Source organism: Salvia splendens, chromosome 4, assembly GCF_004379255.2.
Source record: "Salvia splendens isolate huo1 chromosome 4, SspV2, whole genome shotgun sequence".
NCBI classification, from domain to species: Eukaryota; Viridiplantae; Streptophyta; class Magnoliopsida; order Lamiales; family Lamiaceae; genus Salvia; species Salvia splendens.
In genome coordinates, this window is record NC_056035.1 from 37,662,711 (window position 1) to 37,685,983 (window position 23,273).

Genomic DNA, 23,273 nt, shown 5'->3' on the forward strand with positions numbered 1-23,273 from the left:
TTTATTGGTGAACGTGGCAAACGCACTTCTCCCCGCCCTTTTAATTTCCCAGTCAAATTCTCTCCTAAACCCTACGATAATCACACCTCTCTCCTTTCCGATGAAGAACCGATTGCGATAATTCTCCTTCTCTATGCCACTGGGCGCTGTAGAGAAAGCAGCCGGAAAAGATGAGTACCGTTGACAAAATGTTGATAAAGGGCATCCGGAGCTTCGACCCTGAAAACAAAAACGTTATCACCTTCTTCAGGCCCCTCACTCTCATTGTCGGTCCCAATGGTGCTGGAAAAACAGTACAAACTCATGCCCCATACCTATACACTTTGCATTGGAATTTGTACCTTTCATCATCTCCACATTTTTAAGTTGTACATTATGCTAAGTATGTGGTAATCCCCTTTTCGTATTCATAATTGGGGCAATTTAGCAGTCTGTGAGATTAATTTGATCATGCATATTCGACTCTAGAACTAATTAGTTGCTTATTTCTGCTGATTTTGAACTTCTGATTATCATCTTATTCCCCATTTGCAATTTCGTGGTTATTGCAAAATCTGGCAACTGTGTAGAGTGAAGTGTCAATATTATCTGTTTTGCTTTAGAATGCACAATTTACTGTATTCTATTCAGTGAAAAAGGATTACTCAGTCCTTAAATTTTAAATTGTTAGTATTGTTACAAATATAAGATCTTTTCACATGGTGTCTTCAAAGAATGTTACTCTGGAATATTTTATTCTGTAAATACTGAAACAAACTTGTTTTTTATGTAGACTATAATTGAGTGCCTGAAAGTTGCCTGTACGGGTGAACTACCTCCAAATGCCCGGTCAGGTCACAGCTTCGTTCATGACCCAAAGGTGCTCTAACGCCTCCATACATGTTCACCTATTTAGATAATGGAATAAGTATTCCTGGAACTATACTTTTAGGTGGCAGGGGAGACAGAGACGAAGGGCCAGATAAAGCTAAGGTTTAAGACGGCAGCAAGGAAGGATGTGGTCTGCATAAGGTCATTTCAGCTCACCCAGAAAGCCACCAAGATGGAGTACAAGGCAATTGAGTCTGTGCTTCAGACGATAAATCCTCAGACTGGAGAGGTAAAATCACTTGGTTTATAAAATTTATAGAAATTTCATAGGCATTGCCTTGCCTATGGTAATATTTTACTTTTCAGTGCCTTTATTTAGTTTCATGCATAACTAATTCAACTTGTTTAGATATGACACATGTGCAGACAAGATTTTCTGAATCGTAGGGGATATGTGTCAACATCACTACATCAGTAGCTTTGGATGTTATTTTTCAGTGGATTCTTAGTCTAGGACTCCAGGGTAGAGAGAGTTTTCTTTAACTACTGGGCTTAACTTGCTGGCTCTCACTCTGTTGATGTGTTCCTTTCACGTGCATGCCTCTCGGCTTAGATAACTGTGACCCCTATCTTCTGGAGATCTTATTGTATGAATTTTAATTTGAGGGGACCATGGAGACAATACTGCATGTCCTTTGACAAGAAAGGCCTGTAGTAGAGTTCGGTGTCTTGACTATTCAATGTAACTTGCAAGAATGGGTTTCTTCCATGAGAATTTTAAGGGATCTGCAGCATCATAGTTTATTCTAGACCTGCCCAAGGTTTACCGAACCGGCGGTTAAAACCGTAACCGTAACCGCCGGTTATGGTTCCGAACCGAAACCTGTGAGAATTTATCCGAACCAAAATCGTCGATTTTTGAACAGTGGTTCGGTTTAGGTTCAAAAATTTTCGAACCGAAACCGTGCCGGAACCGCGAAAAACCGCCGGAAAATTGTGAAACCAAGCCGGAACTGCAAAAAACCGGTGGTTTGGAACCTTGAAAAACCGTAAAAAACTGCCGGTGCGGAACAGAAACCGAAACCGGCGGTTTTGGAACCGTAACCGCGAAACACCCTCGCGGTTTGGTTCCGGTTCGGCAATTTCCAAAACCGTAACCGGCGGTTCCGGAACTGTGGGAACCTCTAGTTTATTCACTGGTTAAAATAATTGCGTATCTATGATTACTCATTTAACCGTCCGTCATAGTTCATTTACGAAAAAAAATAATTTTTGTATCTTTGATTACTCATTTAACCACATAGGCTAGTTAAGTTTGAAGAATGTGGTTGACATAACGTATTAATGGATTATCTCTCTGCAGTCATTTCAATTTCTATAATCCATTCCTCCCTCCGTCAAAATGTATTTTGCTTAAAATTCACTTTTATACTTGTAAGGGTATTATATCAGCAAACACCGTCCAAATGAACTGCAAAAAAAGGAAAAAAAAATACAGAAAACTGATACTGCTGATTCTTATCTGGAGTTTGTGTTGCTGGAGGTCGCATCATCGGTGGGTTGGGTGGGTGCATGGGTGGGGAAGCAGCCGCCTGGTGCTGGTATGAACGAGGGGGAGAGAAACTAAATCCTGCTTTACTTGGGTTGGAATTAGTCAAAGGGATTTGACCCATTTTAAATAATTACTAAAAACCTGCCATAACCACATGACCACCATAACCACCATGGCCATGGTGGCCATAAAATGCCACAACAGAAAAGGGAGATGCCATGGCGTAGCGGTGCTGGAATTCTCAAAAACTTGCATCACCATTGCCACCACCAGCTGCCATAACCGCTATTTGACAACAAAAATAAAAGAAAGTCACCACCTAATTTTAATTTTAATAGATTCAGACCAACTGTCATGAATACAATTCTTTTATCATCAGCAGTCGGCAAACAGGAGGTCGAGAGAATTTTACCTACTTAAGAATTGAGATATTGATACAAGACTGCCTACCTCATTTCCATACAATGATACAAGAGCTAAGTATAATTTTAGAATAAATGATCTTACCACAATTCACAAGGCATTGCTTGTCCAACCGATAACATGCAAGATTGGATTCGTGCTTGTAACATTTCTGGATGTAAATGTACTAATGCAACTTGCTCTGCATGTTGCTAAAGTGAAGTGTTCCTCCTTGCACAACACTATCTGTGCATGTGCCGATTCTGTGTGCATACCTGGAGCAGTGAGTCTCTCATGTTCTGGTTATCTTTGTGAGTTTAAAGATTTGCTTCTGTATCATGGGGTATTATTTCCAATGCCGAACTGCTCTTGGCATTAGGTAGTCCACCACCTACATATGAATGCAAAAATATGCTTAGCCATTGAGGGTGTGAAGATTGTTATGGTTGGCTAGTGTTTTCCTCTTCGCCTTTCCTTTCCTTATTTAGGGCTGTCTCGGAACAATCATGTGAAGAACTATCTCTATGCCTAAAAGTGTTGCAGAAAAACATATTGTTACCTTATATATATGGCAAGCATTTACACCTGAAAAAATAACAAGAAGCATGCTTGTAGGTTTGTCTTTAATGAGTTTCTAATGGTGAGCAATGGAATTTATATTTTTAATTTTCATAATGAGTATATACCATATCTTGTCTTGTTGATTTATATTGAAATGTTACAATTTGATTACATGATTAACTATAACCAAAGTGCTCCTGAACATGCACTTATTTTCTTTATCATGTTTAGTTTGATGAGTGATGACGATTGTTTATCACAAAATCTTTGCTAGCTAACAATATAGAAGATATCATTCTCATAAATATAAATGTTTCCAAGTGACAGAAAGTTTGCCTAAGCTACCGATGTGCTGATATGGACAGAGAGATTCCAGCTCTTATGGGTGTGTCCAAGGCTGTTCTTGAGAATGTTATATTTGTACACCAGGATGAGGCAAACTGGCCATTGCAAGATCCATCAACACTGAAGAAGAAGTTTGATGACATATTTTCAGCAACTCGGTACGTCTTCTTACATATGAACTATGAAGTGAAGCACTTCATAAATATAGGTGATTCTGCTGTTACTCTGATGCATAACTACTAATAAGGATATCGTGGGCACAAATGAAAAGAAGAGAAACTATTCAAATAATGCTAAATTGCTAATTTAAATTGAAGGTGTCTTGAAAGACTGGTTATTTTCCCCTTCATTGATCCTAATTTTGAAAAAATACTAAAATTGACTGATAATATGTTGAACTTAGTGTTTCATCCATGAAAAATTATTTGAACAAAAATTGAAATGATGAATATTTTGAAATACCGTAGCTTTATTTATGATCCGAGGTGTAAAACATTTTGCACATTGGTGGCATGGTTGCATATAGTAGAAAAGCCAATTTATGATTAAATTGATATTTCTTTACTAGTGTTCAATTAATATGTTTTGCAAATATACGAGACCAATTTTAGACTTTAAAACATGGTTGATCGTTAATTTTTGACGGAACCATTGAATATTAACCAAACAATTGTGTAGGACCAAAAGCTATTACACATAATGTGTAGGACAAAAAAGTTTTTTTGAGTATATGTACGGAACCATTGTTTTGACTTTAGTCTAAATTTTAAAAGGTGTGGGTGGAACTATACATTTGTACAATAATTTAAACGTGCAAATAAACCCTTCCGTGGTACGGAGTCAAATTTATGTTCTAGTCAATAGTTCTATTAAGAAGCTTGATATCCTTGTTCCAATCATCCCTCTGATTACAGAATTGGCTGAAGCAAAATTTTGTAGCGTATTGGTTTTGTAGAATAATACATGTGAAGAAGTATAGAGACATACTAGAGAAAAGTTGTAGGTCATAAGTCATTATAATCACTTTACAAAGCTCCTATATATATATTACTCCTCCATTCCTTCATAGCTAAGGCACTTCTTTCGGGCATGGTGTTTAAAAATAAATTTTAGTGTGTTAAGTGGGTAGATAATAAAGTAGATGAAATAAGAGAGAAAATAAAGTAGAAAAGTGAATAAAGTATAGAAAATAAAGTAAGAGAGAATGAATTAGGAAAGAAAAAGTGAGTTAATTATTACCATATATGGAAATGAGTCAACTATAAAGGAATTTCTCGAAATGGAAAATGACTAAGCTATGAGGGAGTACAAATTTACAAGAGACTAAGCCTGAATAGGATACATAACTGATGTGGGATCTTATTCTACAACACTCCCCCTCAAGCTGGAGCATATATATCGACCATGCCTAGCTTGATACAAAGTTCTAAGAAATGGTTTCTCGTAACAGTTTAGTGAAGATATCTACAACAGTAGGCAGTTATTATCAGTAGCAGCACCAGAGTAGCAATATTAGTAGCAGTAGTAGTGGGGGGGCAGCAGAAGTAGAAGTGGCTGCAGAAGTAGTAGAAGTGGCAACAGCAGTAACACTAGCTGGAAACATTCAATATGTTAGTGGTCTCTGAATTAGGTTTAGAATCAAAATTCGACATTATAGACGATTCGAAGAAACCAAAAACCTAATCAGAAGTTGTAGTAGAAACCAAGCAAAGTCGGCAGAGGCATTAGTAGCCGCGGCAACATAACAAGACTGGTGGCAGAGGCAGGCAGTACTGAACAAAGCCATCAAAGTCGGCAGAGCAGTTGGGGCAAAGTCCCAAAACTGGATTTAGAATCTCTATTCGACATCATAGAAGGAATTCAGAATAATGTCAGAAACTGTGCTACAGCTGCAGAACAGCAGAATAGGGCAAATCGTAGATTGTTCCAATAGATTGTTGGGGGATGGAGCATTGATATGATGCATTTCTTAAAATAAGCCTTCTTCAGTATGAAGGTTGGTGGCATTTCCAAACCAGTAGGATGATATGAGGTTGAAGTTCTTGATAATAAATATGGTTTATAAGAATTGGGGTGCATGGCATGCTACTAGAGCCACTTTCAGAAGTTAATGGAAGTTCATTTCTAGAGTCTACTCGTATTTATTTGAATCAACTCGAGGTCCCAGACTGGGGTGTTATCTAGTAAATCTATCTTTTGGTGTTTCTTCCATTTGGATCATTATATTCCCTCCCCATTTTCCAAACTTATTTAAAATAATCTTGTATGTAAACAACTTCATTTTTTTTTCTTGGTTTTATTTTTAGCTAAGCTAGCAATACGTGATATTTAGGTGATCTTAGAATGTCCTAATGTCTAGGGGTGTAAATGAACTAAACTACTCGTTTGCTATTAATGTTTTGAGGGCACAATAAAAATTTATTTTAAAGCATTTAGTAAAACTTGTTAGCTAAAACAACGAAGATTGAGCTTGACAATAATTGGGTTGTTAAATTGTCAGCAAGCTACCAAGTGATATATCTTGAAAATATAAAATTATTAACTAGATACAACTCATATTTCTATACTACATTTACTACTTAGTAATAATAATTGTATTTAGTCTCTTACTAACTCTATTTGTTATTTGAAAATAATGAATATATTATGTTGATGTGAATCAAACAAATTTTTTTAAAATAATCAGTATATCTGGAAAGCTCACTTGGGCTTGGTTAAGCTCGTGAATATTGACGTATGCAATGTTAAAGTATGCCGTAAATTAAGCTTGAACCTCAGGGTGATAGTAAACGAATCAAACTTGAGTGTGGAAATACTCGGCTCGGTTTGATAACACCCCTAACAGAAGACCATAAGACCGGTCTATCATATGTAGGCTTGTACTCAAGGATGCTGAGCGCACGTTTTTTAATGTCCTTATCTTGCAATGTGTGGAATAGGTCTTCTACATGTCTTTTCACAATCTATCGCTGATTTGTTCTGTGTGAAAATAGTCTGTACTTTTTGTAATCCTATTGTTAAAGAGGCATAAAAGAATTTTTGGAAAGTTGGAGGCATCCCTTGATGAGTTTGTGAAGATGTTTAAATTAGCAAAGATAATAGGGTGTGAAACCACAAGGATTTCGAAGCAGTTTTAATATTTTCTAATTTTCTTTTACCATCATTATGCAGAAGTAGTTCTTTAGCTAGTTATTTATGTTCCTTGTCACTTTTTAACCCTCTATTTTTGTATGATTAATACTATGATTTTCCTGTTTCATAAAAGAAATGTTACTGTAGATATATAGGTCTACAGACTGATACCTACATGATGAGACACCAGTTTTGGGAAAGAGGAATGCTTGAGAAGCATCCGTGTCCAATATCTACAGTAACATTTGACTTGGACATTTGCATAATCAGTTTCTGATTTAAATAGAAACAAATGCTTAATTGTCATTCATTCTAATATCCAATACCCTCATGATATGTTTTCTTGACTTGTACTCCTTTGCAAGACCTCTTTGTTGCCCCCTTTGTATTGCAAGTATAGGTTTCATATTTATCTACCAATGGCCATTTTTGGTTATATATTCCTGCAGTTTTTACTGAAAGCATTTGATCCATTTTCATTATCTTTTAAGGTACACGAAGGCATTGGAGGTTATCAAAAAGCTTCACAAGGACCAAGCACAGGAAATAAAGACATATAAGCTGAAATTGGATCATTTACAAACACTGAAAGATGCTGCTTTTAAGGTTCTTATCTTTTTTTGGTTATTGGTTGCTATATTGAATATTGTAATCTTGACTTCATTATGTAAGATGCTACAACTTTATATCTATTCCAGCTGAAACTCGCAACGGCATCATTTACTTGTTTTCTTTCTTCCGCCTAGTCCATTCCATGTTTAACTATAACTTTGAAGGAAATAGGCTTGATCCCATCAAGAAAATACTTGATGATGCATGCTCAAATGACAAATCATCATTGTTGTTCCAGAGATGGGCTTAAATAGTCAATGTTCACTTTTTACTAATAAAAAATGAACTTGAAGATTAATTAGTCTGTAACTGAAATTCAACTGGGGAATAAGTTCTCTTTGTAGAAAAGAGATGCATACAGTGATTCTTTTACATGGTTCTGCATACAGATTAGTATTACCCAACTTTTTCCAATGTATCTATTGGATAGAATGCCTGATAGTAAAATCCAATCGTTTAATCTCTATGCAGAATGTCCGTTCTATAATCTTCATTGATTCTTCATTTTGCGTTTAGGAATGACACTCCGTTCTATAATCTTCATTGATTCTTTATTTTACGTTTAAGAATGACACAGTCTCTGAAAGCCTTGACCTCTAGCTGTCTCCTTCTCTTTTTATTCATGCACAATTAAACCTATGTTTATGTGCATTTATATAAGAGGATGTAAGTTGTAAGAAAATCTGCTAACCTGCTTTCAGACTATTTTCTTGTTCTTTCTTTAAATTATTACTAACATGGATGTATGCTGTCTTTTGCATTCATTATGGTTTGCATGGTCAAGTGCTTTTTTTAGCTTAGGACGATTTATATTCATTCCGTGGAACAAAAAGAAATCAGCAAGCTCATTTTCTTAATCGCCTAAAACACATAAATCTTCTTAGTTACTTGAAACAAATGGCCTTTTTTTCATCAACCATGTTGCATTGACAATAATTGCATGTTAACATATTTCTAGGTGTAAAATGGTAAATTAATTCCCAAATGAGCAAGTTTTCATTTAATGAATTTCAAGACCACTGTGAACCGTCCGAGTAACCAGACTTTGTTGGATTTGAAGCTGGTCATGTAATACATTATTAGAGAAGCAGACTTCTTTGGTAGCAGCATTTTTGGACAAGAACTTGAATACTTTAACTGTGTGACTGCTTGGTTGGGGTTGATTGTGAATTAATCTAAATAGACATTTTATAATTTGCCTTTAATTGCTTTAAACGAAACTCAGACTCTGGATACATTTAGACACAACTATATGTAGAAAATTTGAACTCAGTATTAAAATGTCATGGTTTATTCACGTACCATAATGCAATAACATGGGAATTGGGAACTGATGCAAGCCCTCAATTAAGGCACACTAGACATGTTATTGTTGTGCCAAAAGAGAAAAGGCTGGTGACTTTTGGCACATATATGGAATAATAGTCCATCTGTAGGGATGCTATGTTTCTGACTTCTATAAAATGTATTTTGGCTCTTAGAAATGATATAAAGGGAAAAGGGTCCATCCTAGGCCAATGTTTCTGTAGATGAATCCTAAAAGTGTACTTTTGATCGCAAAGTATTGTATTATTGATTCCATAATTGAACTGCCCAGTGCTATTGGTTTGGGAGCATTAAGTTAAGATGGGTGATTGAGCTCTTAAGCTGGAGTTGCCACTTGCGATTCATGAAATGAAAGCCCTATCAATAACCTTTATTCATACTCTTAATCTTCTTGCATTTTATATCCTGATGAAGCTAATTAGCTGGTGTTGTCTTAGCCAGCTACGGGAGAGCATTGCACAATATGAAGCGAAGACAGCAACATTAAATTCTCAAATCGAGGAGCTTGACCCCAAAATACAGAATATCGACAGGGAGATTAATAAAACTGAATTGCTGTTGAAGGACCTGCGTGAGTTACAAGGTCAGATAGCTACAAAGTCAGGGGAAAGAAAATCCAAGTTTGAGGATGTTCACAAGCGTTATAGTGACCTTGATGAGGAAAATGAAGGTCTTTGATATGATTGCATGATCTTGTTTGTTTATTTTTCTGCTTCCTCTTTTCCGTGGAATCTTTGTTGGTGATTTTGTTTTTTCATCTTCACATCTATTTTTCCTTAGACACTGATGAAGAACTAAATGAATGGAAATCCAAATTCGACGAAAGGATTGCAGTGTTGGAAACCAAAGTTAATAAGTTATTGAGGGAAAAGATGGATAATAAGGAGACAAGTCGACATCTTGAGGATGACATTGCAAAAAATATCAAGGAGATTGCCAAGCTTCAAGCACTCATAGAAGTAGTATTTTTGTATCTCTTTCTGCAATGTGATATACATTGCCCATCATTAAATTTTCACTATGTGATAATCTACTCTCTCTATTTTGTCGTCAGGCTCAATTGTCCCAGAAGGATAAAAGAGACTCCACCATTCGAAGCCTAATCAGGAAGCACAATTTAGGTTCACTACCAAGTGGCCCATTAAGTGATGATGTTTGTTCCAGCCTTACTGATCGAATCCAGTCAATGTTGAAGGACCTGCACAAAGACTTACAGGATAAGAAGGTCTATTTCTTTTGCTCATTCTGCTTGGTTTTTATGCACTATATGCTTGCCTGTTACACACAATTTCACCTGGTAGTATCATGTGAGTATAGTGATGATGAAAATGCAACATCTTGGCTGTAGCCTAAGCAGGCAACATTTAGTTCATTTCCCTATAAATGAATTAGATTACAGTATTTCAAATGGATACAAATGGTTTATTCACCATCAGTTCTCATGCAATATGTTTGATATGGTATTGAGTGCCATCTTCGGGTTAAACTTTTGAATAATCGAAGTATAGAATGACATAATTTTTTTCTTACAATTAAATTACCTGGATCTAGGAGCCAACTAATAGATGAATTTGCAATATCTTTTATTTGCTTTGGTTCTGTCTGAATGATCATTCATCTAAGAGGTCTAAATGGTTAAGCTGATAAACACAAGAGAGCTATTTTGCATTTAAGAACCCCATCAAAAAGCTTCCTCTATCATTCAAATATACCCCTCCTGTCCATATTAAGAAAAAACATTTATGTATTTGGGAAAGTAATTTGACACAGTTGTCATACTTTACACTTATTTAATATGTTAAAGATTTATAAGTGCCTTAGCAGTGTTACTTGTGTCTAGTTAGTGATATCATATTTAGTTCTGGGAGGTGATTATTATTGAAGGTTCTCTTTTTGCTTCTAATTTCATCATTGATGATAACGGGACGATGTCTATGATTGTAATTCTTATCAGAAATCAAACAAAGTAGCGCTTGATGTACTGTTTGATAAGTACATGCATGCAAATGATCGTTGGAAACGAATTGAGGCTCAGAAGGAGGCTAAAGTAGAAAGGAAGGTTCGTCTTTGATTTTGTTTTCTGTCCTTTGCCTTTGATATTTTATTCTATGTAATGCTATATGTTTCTGTCACAGAATAATATTTTGAATAGTATTCAAGAGAAGGAGAATGTGCGTGATTCATTTGAGGGTCGGATTGCTGCTGTTGATATGTCTGTGATTGACGAGAGAGAAAGGAACATGGTAATTTTACTACTTAAATATTCACAAATGTGCTTTGCTTTTATCTTTTGGTGCAACACTAATATTGCTTCTCACATGCAGCAAATTGAGGTGGAAAGGAAAAGTAATCAACTGGCTGCAAAAGATTTTGCTGAGCGTTTTAAAAAAATGAAACTTGAAAGGTTCAAGTTGGAGCAGGAAATTGAAGCTCTTGACCACCAAAGGAATACCTTGGAATCTGATTCCCATGACAGAGTTGTACTATCTGTTAAGAAAGCAGATTTGGAAAACGTTAGAAAGAAACATAGAAGGACGTGAGTGTTCTCTTAATGTTTTCGCTCAATTCAGTCCAGCTTTTTTTACTTTTAGCTTATTGATCTTCTGTATACTATGGCTATCTAGAATGAATGAGTGCAAGGACAGAGTTACAGGGGTGCTGAAGGGAAGGATTCCACCTGACAAGGATTTGAAAAATGAGATTGTGGAGGTCCAGAGGTTGTTGTTCTTTTCATTTCTCTTTTCCTGGTTAGGAGGACTACTTAGGCTTGCTTTTGGATGCTCTCAGACATTAGTTTTCCAACTGGGATGAATAGTTATGCATGAGAAATATATTAGTATACAATTAGTCCATGAAGATCAACTTTCTTAGTTATGGATGAATAGTTATGGATGCTCTCAGACATTAGTTTTTGATTGCAACCGAATTCGTACATTAGTCATCCTCTGTTTCTGTTATTTGTTGAAACCTATATTTGAGATACTAGTGAAGCTTGCAGTTTTCCAATCTTAGATTTCTTATAAGTTATAACTACCACATTCAAAACATTCTGAATGTTTATTGTGTTTTTTTTTTGAAAAAATGACAACTTTTCTCCCGTCTTATTCCGTAATATTACTCAATTACACATTGATGTTTGTATCTGGACAGTGTCTCAAATCAATATGGAGTTAATAATGAGTAATAAAAAGTACCTGTGTACACTACATATTTTAATTTATCTTAATTAAATGTGTGTTGCTGCTGCTTTAATAAATTGATTCAAAAAGCTTCTAGCACAATAACATGATCCCCACTTAACTCCAACCGCAGTTCTGAACAACTTTATTGATTAAACATCGGGGTTGATATTTATTTCCAGAAATGTTTTAGACTTGCTATGTAATTCACTCTTTGAATTGCTTATACAATCATTATGTCTAATCTCAGTCTATATCTGCTTGATGTCATTCTCTTGTACAGTTCTCTTCAAAAAGAGTATGACGATTTAGAGAAAAAGGTTGATGAAGCTAGAAACGAGGTGACTATGCTGAAGTTGAAAATACAAGAACTCAACAGTAACTTGTCAAATTTCCACCATAATCTGGAATGTAAGCTTTCTAGAAAAGCGTAAAATAACTTTAAAGGGTCTTTTTCTCATCAAGCTGTTTAGCTTTATTCCAGAAGCTTTCAATTGCACAAAATTTTACCAAAACATCAGTTTGTATTTGAAATCTTCCATTCCTATGTAGAACTTGATGATATTTATCAACTGTGTCGTTGCAGATGATATGCGCAAAATGAACCCTGAATTTGCAGCCAGAACCTCTGTTTGGAAAAGTTATGATAACATAAACCAAACTACCTGGATGAATGCTATATTTCTAAAGTGTTGTTTTTGCTACAGTATGATGATATTTTTAATGTCATGCTGAAATCATAAAAGTTGGTTTTGTATGAATTTACTCCTTTCTCAAATCTCATGTATAAGCAGCCAGCTATTGGCTTAAGCCTTTGTTTTTTAAGCTACCGTGTTATTCTTTTCTTGGAGTTCCTTTGAAGTGGAAATGTCTGTCCATTCCCAGGCCTTATTCTCTGCAAGAAAGTCATGTGTGTTACTTGATAATAACTGATTTATTGATTTCCTAAACCTGATGCAGCAAGACGGAGATTTGTTGAATCCAAACTTCAGTCCTTGGATCCGCAGGCTGGTGGTATCGATTCATATCTTAAAATGTTAGAGACTGCCAAGGAAAGGAGAGATGGACTGAGCAGGTTTGCGCTTATAATTTGTTTTCTTCATTTACCAGACTGTTGCATGTATCAATGGTGGTTTTGGTGTATATGGTAACTTTGCTGTGTTATATACTGGCAGAGACTACAATATTGCTGATGGCATGGGGAGAATGTTTGATCCATTCGAAAAGATTGCTAGTGCTCATCACTACTGCCCTTGCTGTGAGAGACCTTTTTCATCCAATGAGGAAGATGCATTTATTAAAAAGGTGCCTATATTTGTTTAACCATTTGATGTTTCCAACCTATCTTAGTTAAAAGAGATGTCTATAACTCTTTGTTCTTCATTACAGCAAAGAGTGAAAGCACTGGATATTTCCGAACGGCGGAAATTATTGGAAGTGCAGTCGTCAAATGCTGATTTTCACTTACAGCAGTTAGACAAACTCCGGGTGGTCTATGATGAATATGTCAAAACTGGCAAGGAGTTAATTCCGCTTGCTGAAAAGAACCTACATGACTTAAATGAGGATCTTGATCTAAAGCATCAGGCTCTTGATGATGTAATCATCGACTGCAGTATATTTTAGCTTTAACAGGACTTTTTTTTGCTATTTCTTGCTTTTCTTTTAATTTTATGTAGATCTTTGAAAATTCTTTGCTCTTTAGCTTCTGTAAATATGGGCTAGATGGTCATCGGGGAAGTTACATGTGTTACACTCTATACTTGTGCGCAGTGATGCATCCCGCCTATTGTATCGTGTCTTACCAGAAACTGAAATTTTCCTTAGGATAAAGCATTGGTAAACTGAAAACCATTGCATTAGCATCTCTTTGGAAGTTGATAATTTTATGGTTAACCTACTTCAATGAAATTTCAGAGTGGATAACACGTTTACACTCGATGACTCTTAAAACAAAAGGAACTGTAAAAAGATAATTAAAACCTTCTGTTACTCAGATGTCCCTCTTTGCTTTCCTAGTTAAGCCTATCTACCTCATTCAGTTTAGAGCTGATGTACTAGAGTAAGTGAAAAGATCATGTACAAACTTTTGTTCATATTCTTTCTGCACCATAAACTTGTTGTATTGGCAATCTTTTTGTGCTTATGCATTGTGTACTATATAATTCTTCTGTTGTAGTTGTTTTCAGCTCTATGATCACCCATCTCTTACCTTATAAGGCATTCTCATGAGTTGCTTATGTTTTTTTGTTCTCTTCTCCAAAAATTGATACTGTCTTCTGCATTAGCATAACAAACTTTCTGCCCTACAGGTGCTGGGTGTACTGGCTCAAATAAAGGCTGAAAAGGATTCTGTAGATGCATTGATACAACCTGTAGGAACTGTTGACAGGCTGTTCCAGGAAATGCAAGCTTTACAGAAACAGGTAAATGAATTGGAAAGCAAACTTGATATTCAAGCTCAAGGTCAAGATGCCAAATCCCTAGAAGAGATCATATCAGAGCTGAAAAGTTTGGAAAAAGAGAGGTTGGTAATACCTTTATCTCATTTCTATAGAGTTATCTATTTTTTGCATCTTAATCGATGAGCTTGCAATTGTCGTATGAATTTGAATAAATCAAGTCCTCACATCCTGTAGAAGTAGAGGTTTCCTGCATTATGTGCTGATTGTGCTCTTCTGTTGACCATCAGGAATACCTTGATTGATGATACAGAGAAGTTAAGAACTGAGCAGATGAACATGGAAAAAGAAATATCATCACTACAATCACGGTGGAGCATTGTAAGGGAAGAGAAGATTAATGTTGCTAACATATTATCAAACATTAAAAGAGTAGAGGATGAGTTAGATCGTCTGCTTGAAGATAAAAGTCAAGTTGATCTTGATTTGAAGGTAATAAGTTTTTCTAAACGAACTGGCATATAAATATTAGGCTGATTAAAATCTCTTCCATAAGTTCAAATTTGTCGAAACTCAGAAGGTTTAAAATATCTCATAGTAGATTTAGATTTTATGGAAAATAAGGTTCAGTTTCCAAATATTGCTCGGAAAAATAAAGGCTGTTGCACATGTAGTTAAAATCAATTACTCCCTCCATCCCCTAAAAATAGAAACTTTCGAAATAGCATGGGTTTTAATGCAGAATTGGTAAAGTAAGAGAGAGATAGAAAGAAAAGTGTGTTAGTAGAAAATGGGTCCCACCTCATTAGAGAGAAAGAACTTTTCTCTATTAGAAAGTTTCTATTTTTAGGGGATGGACCAAAAAGGAAAGAGTTTCTTTTAGGGGAGCGGAGGGAGTATTATATTATAAATTCTGTAAAGGATCTGGTTATTAGTTTAATGTTTTGGGGGCATATTCAATATTCAGTAAATTGTCCCATGCGGGTACATTTGTATTGTACCATGCTTTAATTAGTAAGCACCATTTATTTTACTGCTGCGGATATGAGCTTTAACTACATCAAAGCATCACAGAAACCAGGCTTTGTAACCTGAAATAGCACATATCAGAAGCCAGACAGAGCTATATATATGTTGGTAATTGGTACCCACTGAGCTAGTGGGTCATGTTCCTAATAATATGCTCAATTGCTTGGTTGCATGTGTACACACACTCATGCATGTATGGTTCAGCCGAATCTTTCAGAGTTCTCTGATTTCTTGTTATGAAGCTACTGATTCTGAAGATTCATATATTTCTTCTTCTGAATAATTAAGGTGGCTCCTTTTTACATCTGGCACTTCAGAGTATTAGAGTTGGAAACAACAAATGACTATATGTGTGAAATAGTGTGATAGCTCAAGCACTGGAACTCATATTTTGAGAGAGCAGTTGTTGTTTAATATACTGAATCTGCATGATTATTAACAACTCATGTGGTTAGATAAGATTTATTTGTAATCATTAGCAACATCCTTTTGGTTTTCAAGTTTGGATGCAACTAAACATGTATTCTCTCTTAAACATGTTATTAGACTTATAGCTATCTTTCTTTCATTATACTTCTTGCGCCTCTGTCTCTCTCTCTCTCTCTTTTAATTTATGCCCTTAGTCATTAGTTGATGCAAAATTTGAATTTTTGTTTGTGCTTGAAATATAAAAGGTTCCACTTACAATTGTGGAACTAGCCATAATTTGGCCAATCACATGAACTAATTTATAATACAATCAAAGTTAGAGCAGTCACAGTCTTAGTTTAACATGCGAGCGTCTAACTCACCTCTCCCCGATCTCAATGTCCACTAGGTCATCACCATCACAGCCTCCTTTAACTTCCAGTTGTACCATCACCACTGCCACAAATTTCAAGTTTTTCTTGCCCAAAGCTTCTATGCCTCAACACTGTTACTGATAGAGTCAAGTGTACTAGTTGTAGTACATAGATTTAGTTTAGTTGCTCTTTCCTTCTTCTAGTTAGCTTTGAAGTTGCTTGAATTTATTAGTATTGGCACTATGGGCTTACGTGGATATAAGAGGTTCCTTCCAGAATGATTTTTTTCTAATAGAAAGAACGGTGCATCACTGCCTGGGAGAGAAATATTGATCTTTCTTTGAGTACTTTTAGCAATTGAGTATGGGCTCTTTTTGGTTTCCTTTAGGCTTTAATAATTTGGTCTGACCAGCTGGTTCATATCATGGTCAAATCTTGGAAAAATTTCAGATAGAGATGAACAGTTGTGTTGAGATATTTAAGAAGGGAACTCGGGAGATTAAGCTGAATTTGAATAGTGGTGCCCTGTGGGCTAGAATAGTGAAGATTGATCTTATTTATAATTTACAATGGAAGATGGACAAACCATGGCAGATGCTGTCTATGTGCTAGATTAAGGGCTGGTTGTGAACAAGGATCAGGGAGTAATTGAATTACCGAGTTCAATTTGGCAGCTGGTAGTTCCGCAAACTTGGGAGTGTTGGCAGCACCAAACCTGCTCACTGGTATCTGTGGAGTCGCAAGCCAGCAGCGGGAGAGAACATGGGGCTGGCAGGCGCTTCGCTGGAACAGGCGTAGTGTGTATGGGTGCAGCTGTTGGTAGACCAATGTGTTTTTATTGTGAGAACACTTACACGATACACTTGCATTGCACGTGCTGCATTCGTTTTGGAAACTAACTCCACCGGAAAATAATAGTAAAAATTTGGCCCCTCCAGGATTAGAAATTTAGAACTAAAAAATTCTGCACCCACTATAGATTTTCATCGTCGACTTGCTGAAAATAGCTCTTAGTTGTTAGACTAAGAATTTTTTTTTAAATTTGAACCCTTCCCTATATTTACAGATATAGGAAAGAGTTTGGCTACAGTCCCTTTTAAAATAGGAACTACAAACCATGAGTTCTCTGTGTATCATTTATGGATTCACTGTGAAAATGTATGATTTAAAAAATTGGAATTTTTTACCTCCTATGAAAATACTTCATAATTTTTATTGGGTTTTATTTTTGCCAATAAAGCCTGTAAGACATGAATCTGAGGAAAGATGGGAGATTTTTCATAAGGTTCTTCATAATTACCTAACAGGAGTACATTATTTAGTGAGGAGTGTGCCACTAAAATTAGCAAAAGCCGTTCTAAGTGAGTCGGAGAATAAGGTGGATATACCAGCAGTGATGATGTCATGGCGGGGATGGAGGTTAAACTGAAAAGTAATGTAGCGAACACTTAGATCTGGGTGATAAGGTAGGTTCGGTTATGAATATGTATAATATACATGCTTGGCACAATTTTCAATTTTGACCAGGTATTACAAACTGTCCATAATTTTACTCAGTTGGCTAGTAACTGTTATTTCTTGGCTAGTAGGAAATCTTCTATGTTTTATCCGACCTAGATTTGATGGGAGACTGAACCAAGTTTGGCTAAATTAAAATATACAATGGTGCTTGATTTGCATTCTTTTATCTGGCCTAACTTTGATGGGAGACTGATTGCATTTTCCATTTGTCATTTATTGTCTCATACTTTGACTCATGAATTTCAGCATTTGGAAGAAGATCTTGCTCCCTTGGCAAGGGAGAAAGAAAAACTACGGGATGAACACAAGAAGTTGGAGGCCGATCTAAATTGTGAATATGACTTACAGGCTAAGAACCATACAGAAACCCAACTGGAAGTTAATTCACTGCTTGAAATGGTTTCTACAATAAAAAAGTATGTTTTCTTAGCATAAGATCTGTTATTGGTATTACTATGACATTGAAATATCCTGTAACTACTGTTGTTTTTAAGGAATGAGAGCTTGAATAAAGGTGAGGAATTGAAAGCACTACAAGCAAAGCAAACAGTAGCAAGATCCAATATTACAAAATGTCAAATCAGAATGAATGAGATTGAGGAGGAATTTGAAAAGAGCAAAGACTTGATTCGTAGTCAGGCAGAATTAAGACGCAATATACAGCAGAATTTAGATTACAGAGAAGCAAAAGCCCAGCTGGATGAGCTAACTCGAGAGATTGAATCACTTGAAGACAGTGTATTGAAGATCGGTGGTGTTTCAAAGTTTGAATCTCTGCTTCTAAAGAATTCACAAGAACGAGATAGTCTTCTGAAAGAGGTTTGGTTTCCACTTTCTTGTGTAGAAGATTGCTACGTGAGTTTTTTGTTCCAACTGCTAAGTGCTAACCAAGATTTGTGGAAAACAATCGAAGTATGGTTGGTGTATACACAGAGGGCTAATGTGTCGATATAAAAGTATAACATGATTAGCGGTTCATTCTAGTTCTGTTAGAGAACTTTCACTTGTTTTTTTGGTTGTGCAATGTCATTTTCCTAAATGTGTCTGAATTAGTAAACTTGCTGTTCTGCTCTTTCTATGGTCTGAGTTATGGTAACCGTTTCATTTGCTAAGTCGGAAATTTGGTTGCAGTTAAATAGTCATCGCGGAACCTTTTCTGTATACAAGAGTAACATTGATCAGAGTAAAGCTGATCTCAAGCAGGCACAATACAGAGACATTGATAAACGCTACTTTGATCAACTAATTCAACTGAAGGTGATTCATAACTCTAAGTTGCATCTATTTCCCTGTTTACCTGATCTCTCATGAAGAATGTTCTTGATGGTAATAATTGTCAATTTTTCCTTGTCAGACAACTGATATGGCAAATAAGGATCTGGACAGATACTATAAAGCCCTTGACAAGTGAGCTCTTTAATATCTTGTGATTTCCATTTACACGCATCAGCTTAAGAAAATTGTACCTAAGTGCATATAAGAAATTCATAATTTTTTTAAATACAAAGAAATACTCACTTGCATCACATTAGTGTCATCATTGTATTACTACTATTGATCAAAATAATGGGATTACGTTCACATAAAAAGATGTCAGTTATGCACTTTTTGCTAGTACCTTATTTCAATATAAGTTTAAAGGTTTATAACCTGAACTACTTTAATTTTTTGTATTTTCATACTCAGAGCTCGGAATTGAACTGTAATGTAACAAGAAAAAAGTCATTAATATGTAAATATTGATCAGGTTCTAATGGGTGAATGAATAATGAACTGTACTGGACCAATTTGTTACAGTTATTCTGTCATTGTAGTTGAATTAATCCAGTCGTGTTATTTGAAGTATGTGGAAGCTCTTAATTGTCTTGGGTACCACATCATATTGAGTTAACACCTCTTCCACCTGCTGCACTTCCTTTGTTTCTGAGCCACTAATGTTTCTGTTTATTCATATTGAGAGGGAGAAAGTTGTTAGTTGCAGATATACTTTGTTTCTTGGTTCAAATTTGACTGGTTTACTGGTTGGCAAATTAATTATCCCCATTTGGCGAACAATATCCTTGCTATATACCTTTTTCACTCCAAGGCTGTTTTAAATAATCAAGCTGAACTGCCTGAACTAGGAGTGCCTTCACTGTTACACTTTGTGTATGCTTTAGTGCCACTATACAAGCATGTGGGCAACAAATACGAATTAGATGATAGTAGGTCGAGCTTTCAAGCTGTCTTATCCTACTTTGTTGAGGTCCAGCAGAACATGCTTAATATGCTACAATAAATCTTTGTTTTTATTTTAACACTTAAATACTTAAATATGCATTAATTATATACTCCCTCTCCCATTAAAAATGAAACGTTTTCCTTTTTGGGATGTATCATTAAAAAGTGATATGTTTCTAAAATGGAAACAACACCATCTCTACTTTTTCCTCCTTACTTTGCTCTCTTCATTAACTCACAAAACAACACTGCATAAAATCCCGTGCCGGAAACCCAATGTTTCATATTTATTGGGATGGAGTATTAGTTTGTTGAGATAATTTAGTCGTTTTAATAGTAAGTGGGGTGATATATTATTAGGTGATGAATAATATATTGATATTATAATAGTCAACTACTATAATAATAGTACTCAGTACTCCCTCCGTCCCATTACATGTGACATATTTCTTTTGGGCACAGATTTTTAGGTAGTGGTGTTTAGTGGTTAAATAAAGAGAGAATAAAGTAGGAGTGAGAAGAAAGTAGAGAGGATAAAGTAAGAGAGAGATAGTGTTGCTTTTTTACCATAAAAGGAAATGTGTTACTTATAGTGGGACTGCCTAAAAAGGAATACACCTCACTTATAATGGGATGGAGGGAGTGTTAATTTAGTACTCCCTGTGTTGACTTAAGTGAGGCGTTTCATTTGGCACAAGAATTAAGAGAAAGGTGTTTGATAAGTTAAACGAGAAGATAATAATGTAGGAGAGAGAAGAGAGAATAAAGTAGGAGAATGAATGAATTAAGAGAGAATAAGAGTTGATTTTTACCAAAATAGGAAATTGAGTCATTTAACTCATGACGTCCTTACAAGGAATACGAAACAATTAACTAGGGACAAAGGAAGTGTTTACTATTTAGAAAGGGTGAATTTACGCGAGACTTTGGAAAAATAGACTCTTAGAATTGAATGTAGTAGCACAGCACCTTTGTCTGTTTGTCTAGTCCTAAACAGTTGGTGTTTGCTACAGGGTAACTTTTCCAGTGTGTCATCAATCAAACTCATCATTGTTTTCATTTTATACTGTTTCATGTTATTCCTGTCTAACAATGATAATGACTATTATTTCTTGGATTCTTACATTTTAGAGCCCTCATGCGCTTCCACTCAATGAAAATGGAAGAGATAAATAAGATTATTCGGGAATTATGGCAGCAGACTTACAGAGGCCAGGATATTGATTATATTAGTATTCATTCAGATTCTGATGGTGCTGGTACTCGGTCCTACAGCTACAGGGTAAATTTGTTGTTTTCTTTTTTTCATCTTAAATAAGTTAAACAGGACCTTTCACTTTGAAAACATGTCAATGAAGCTGGTGGGATATTGGTATAAATTCTCTACCTCACTACCTGGATTTGTTTTTCAAATTAGATTACAATTGTGTCCCTAGAGATTTTTTATTTTTTTGGTAGGGGGGGGGGAGGATCGGTAGCAGTTTAAGCCCTATAACGTAATATACTGCGTAATTAGGGATCTCCGTGTGACTTTCATGACCCCCAGCTTTTTGGCTTAAAAAAAGCCAAACTGAGCCAAGGTAGTCTTTGAATTGCAGCTCTAGATTTTGGAACTTGTTGGTATGTCAAATTCATAACTTAATTTAGCTGTAACACCCAATATTGACTCAAACGTGAGTAAAATTCAGTAGCTAATTTTGTGATTCGAAAAACTTGGTCCTATAGACACGAAGATAGTTATAGGCTTATGTTCCACCTTTAATTATAAGAAATGGCCCTCTCTTAAAGTTATTGAAGCATATTTGCGATTTATCTTGTTCCATGTCAGAGAAATTTGTATCCAGCCACATTGCTAAACAAAGATATACATATTTTATGAAGCAACTTAATTGATGTAGTTCTTGTCTCGTAAATCTCATGCCTACCTGAGAAAATGAAAATTCTTGTGGTACTTGATTATTCAGGAGCGAGTTGAAAATTTTCTGTTGCCTAATCACATTGGGATGGAACAGTTAAGAGTTAGGGAATCACATTGCTACATCTTATGGGTCACATAGATTATGTTAGACCTAAAAGGGAAAATCACAACGATAATCAAATAAATTGGAAGCTGTTGAATGGAAACGTAGTTGAAGTAGCCGAACGATAAGAACATTTTAGGAGAGAATGTTAGTTTTATTTTTCACAATTTTCCTATAATTTTTTTTTCACTGGATAAATTGTTGACTGTTTTGAGTTTTGTGCAAACATCTAGTTGCTATCGCTTAAGATATCCAAGTAGGTGTTTCTGGTGAGGTGTTTAATACTTGTGAATAAGGTGTCTCAGTTTTACTTTTATGCTATATGGTATGTTGGCAGTAGTGGCCAACCTTAAATATTTCATATGTTCATGGACTTGAGATGGAAGTATTTGAGCCTTTTCTCAACTCTTCTGAATGTACCTATACAAACTATTACTCTTGTCAAATTGCAGGTGTTAATGCAAACTGGTGATGCACAACTAGAAATGAGAGGAAGATGTAGTGCCGGTCAAAAGGTAAACGGTAATTGGCATGTCTAGAACAAACCTTGAGTTATTTCATCTCACTCACGCCTTTTCTGGGTCAATGTATTCCATCCTCCTCAGGTACTTGCTTCACTTATCATAAGATTGGCATTAGCGGAAACATTTTGCCTTAATTGCGGAATACTTGCACTGGATGAACCAACCACAAACTTGGACGGTCCAAACTCTGAGAGTCTCGCTGCAGCTTTACTTAGGTAAGTGCGACTTGCATTGTACCAGGATCATCAGCAAAATCATTTCTCATTTGCATCATCGTTTTCCTGTAATCTAATCAGAATAATGGAGGATAGAAGAGGCCAAGAGAATTTCCAGCTTATCGTCATTACTCACGATGAGAGGTTTGCTCAACTTATCGGCCAAAGGCAGCATGCTGAAAAGTACTATCGCATCTCTAAGGATGACTAGTAAGCCTATCTCTCGCCTTTTCTTGCTTGCTTTAAACCTTCTTTGCTTTGTAATTTGAGCGCATATTAATTAATGTCTCCATGTTTTCTTCCTTTGCAGCCAACACAGTATAATCGAGTCCCAAGAAATATTTGATTAATTGAGTTCAGAGTAAATTTATATTCTACTTGTACTGTAATTTGCTTAGTATAGCTTTCTAGGAAACCTTCCTCATAGTGACGTGTTTTTTTAAGTGTTATGATGTTTAGATGCTGTGTTTTTTATTTAAACTGTTTGAAATAAGACCAAAGAGATTGTGTTGTGTTTCGTACTCTCAATCAAATTATCTTATCTTGTAATTATGGCATAAAATAATCATTGGCAATTTCTTGGATGTAGATGTAATTAAATTGGAATTGTATCAGAAACAAAGAACAAATAAAAAAATAA

General features: G+C 35.7%; 1 protein-coding gene across 5 annotated transcripts; it reads left to right on the forward strand.

Annotated features, from left to right (window-relative positions):
* Nucleotides 1-12: 12 nt before the first annotated feature.
* Nucleotides 13-23,147, forward strand: LOC121799844 (DNA repair protein RAD50-like). Of its 5 annotated transcripts, none has more exons than XM_042199347.1 (27): nt 13-293; nt 773-859; nt 932-1,099; nt 3,653-3,828; nt 7,294-7,408; nt 9,182-9,410; nt 9,521-9,702; nt 9,795-9,965; nt 10,695-10,799; nt 10,876-10,983; nt 11,065-11,276; nt 11,365-11,457; nt 12,203-12,330; nt 12,880-12,994; nt 13,095-13,224; nt 13,309-13,518; nt 14,232-14,446; nt 14,612-14,813; nt 17,900-18,069; nt 18,148-18,472; nt 18,785-18,910; nt 19,008-19,060; nt 21,005-21,155; nt 22,347-22,409; nt 22,500-22,633; nt 22,715-22,843; nt 22,944-23,147. In XM_042199347.1, the coding sequence occupies exons 1-27, from the start codon at nt 171-173 to the stop codon at nt 22,981-22,983; spliced, it is 3,960 nt and encodes a 1,319-aa protein (XP_042055281.1). In that variant the 5' UTR covers nt 13-170; the 3' UTR covers nt 22,984-23,147. The 5 variants fall into 5 exon arrangements, with proteins under 5 accessions (XP_042055281.1, XP_042055282.1, XP_042055283.1 ...); XM_042199348.1 differs by having other exon boundaries at nt 9,521-9,699; XM_042199350.1 differs by lacking the exon at nt 13-293 and adding an exon at nt 358-382.
* The last annotated feature ends 126 nt before the right edge of the window (nt 23,148-23,273 follow it).

What these genes read in the sequence shown, in the direction of transcription:
- LOC121799844 (XM_042199347.1), top strand. Translation starts at nt 171, where the DNA reads ATGAGTACCGTTGACAAAATGTTGATAAAGGGCATCCGGAGCTTCGAC. An exon ending in TAAATCCTCAGACTGGAGAG is followed by an intron (nt 1,100 to 3,652) that starts GTAAAATCACTT and finishes TCCAAGTGACAG; the next exon opens with AAAGTTTGCCTAAGCTACCG. An exon ending in AAGTTGATCTTGATTTGAAG is followed by an intron (nt 14,814 to 17,899) that starts GTAATAAGTTTT and finishes CATGAATTTCAG; the next exon opens with CATTTGGAAGAAGATCTTGC.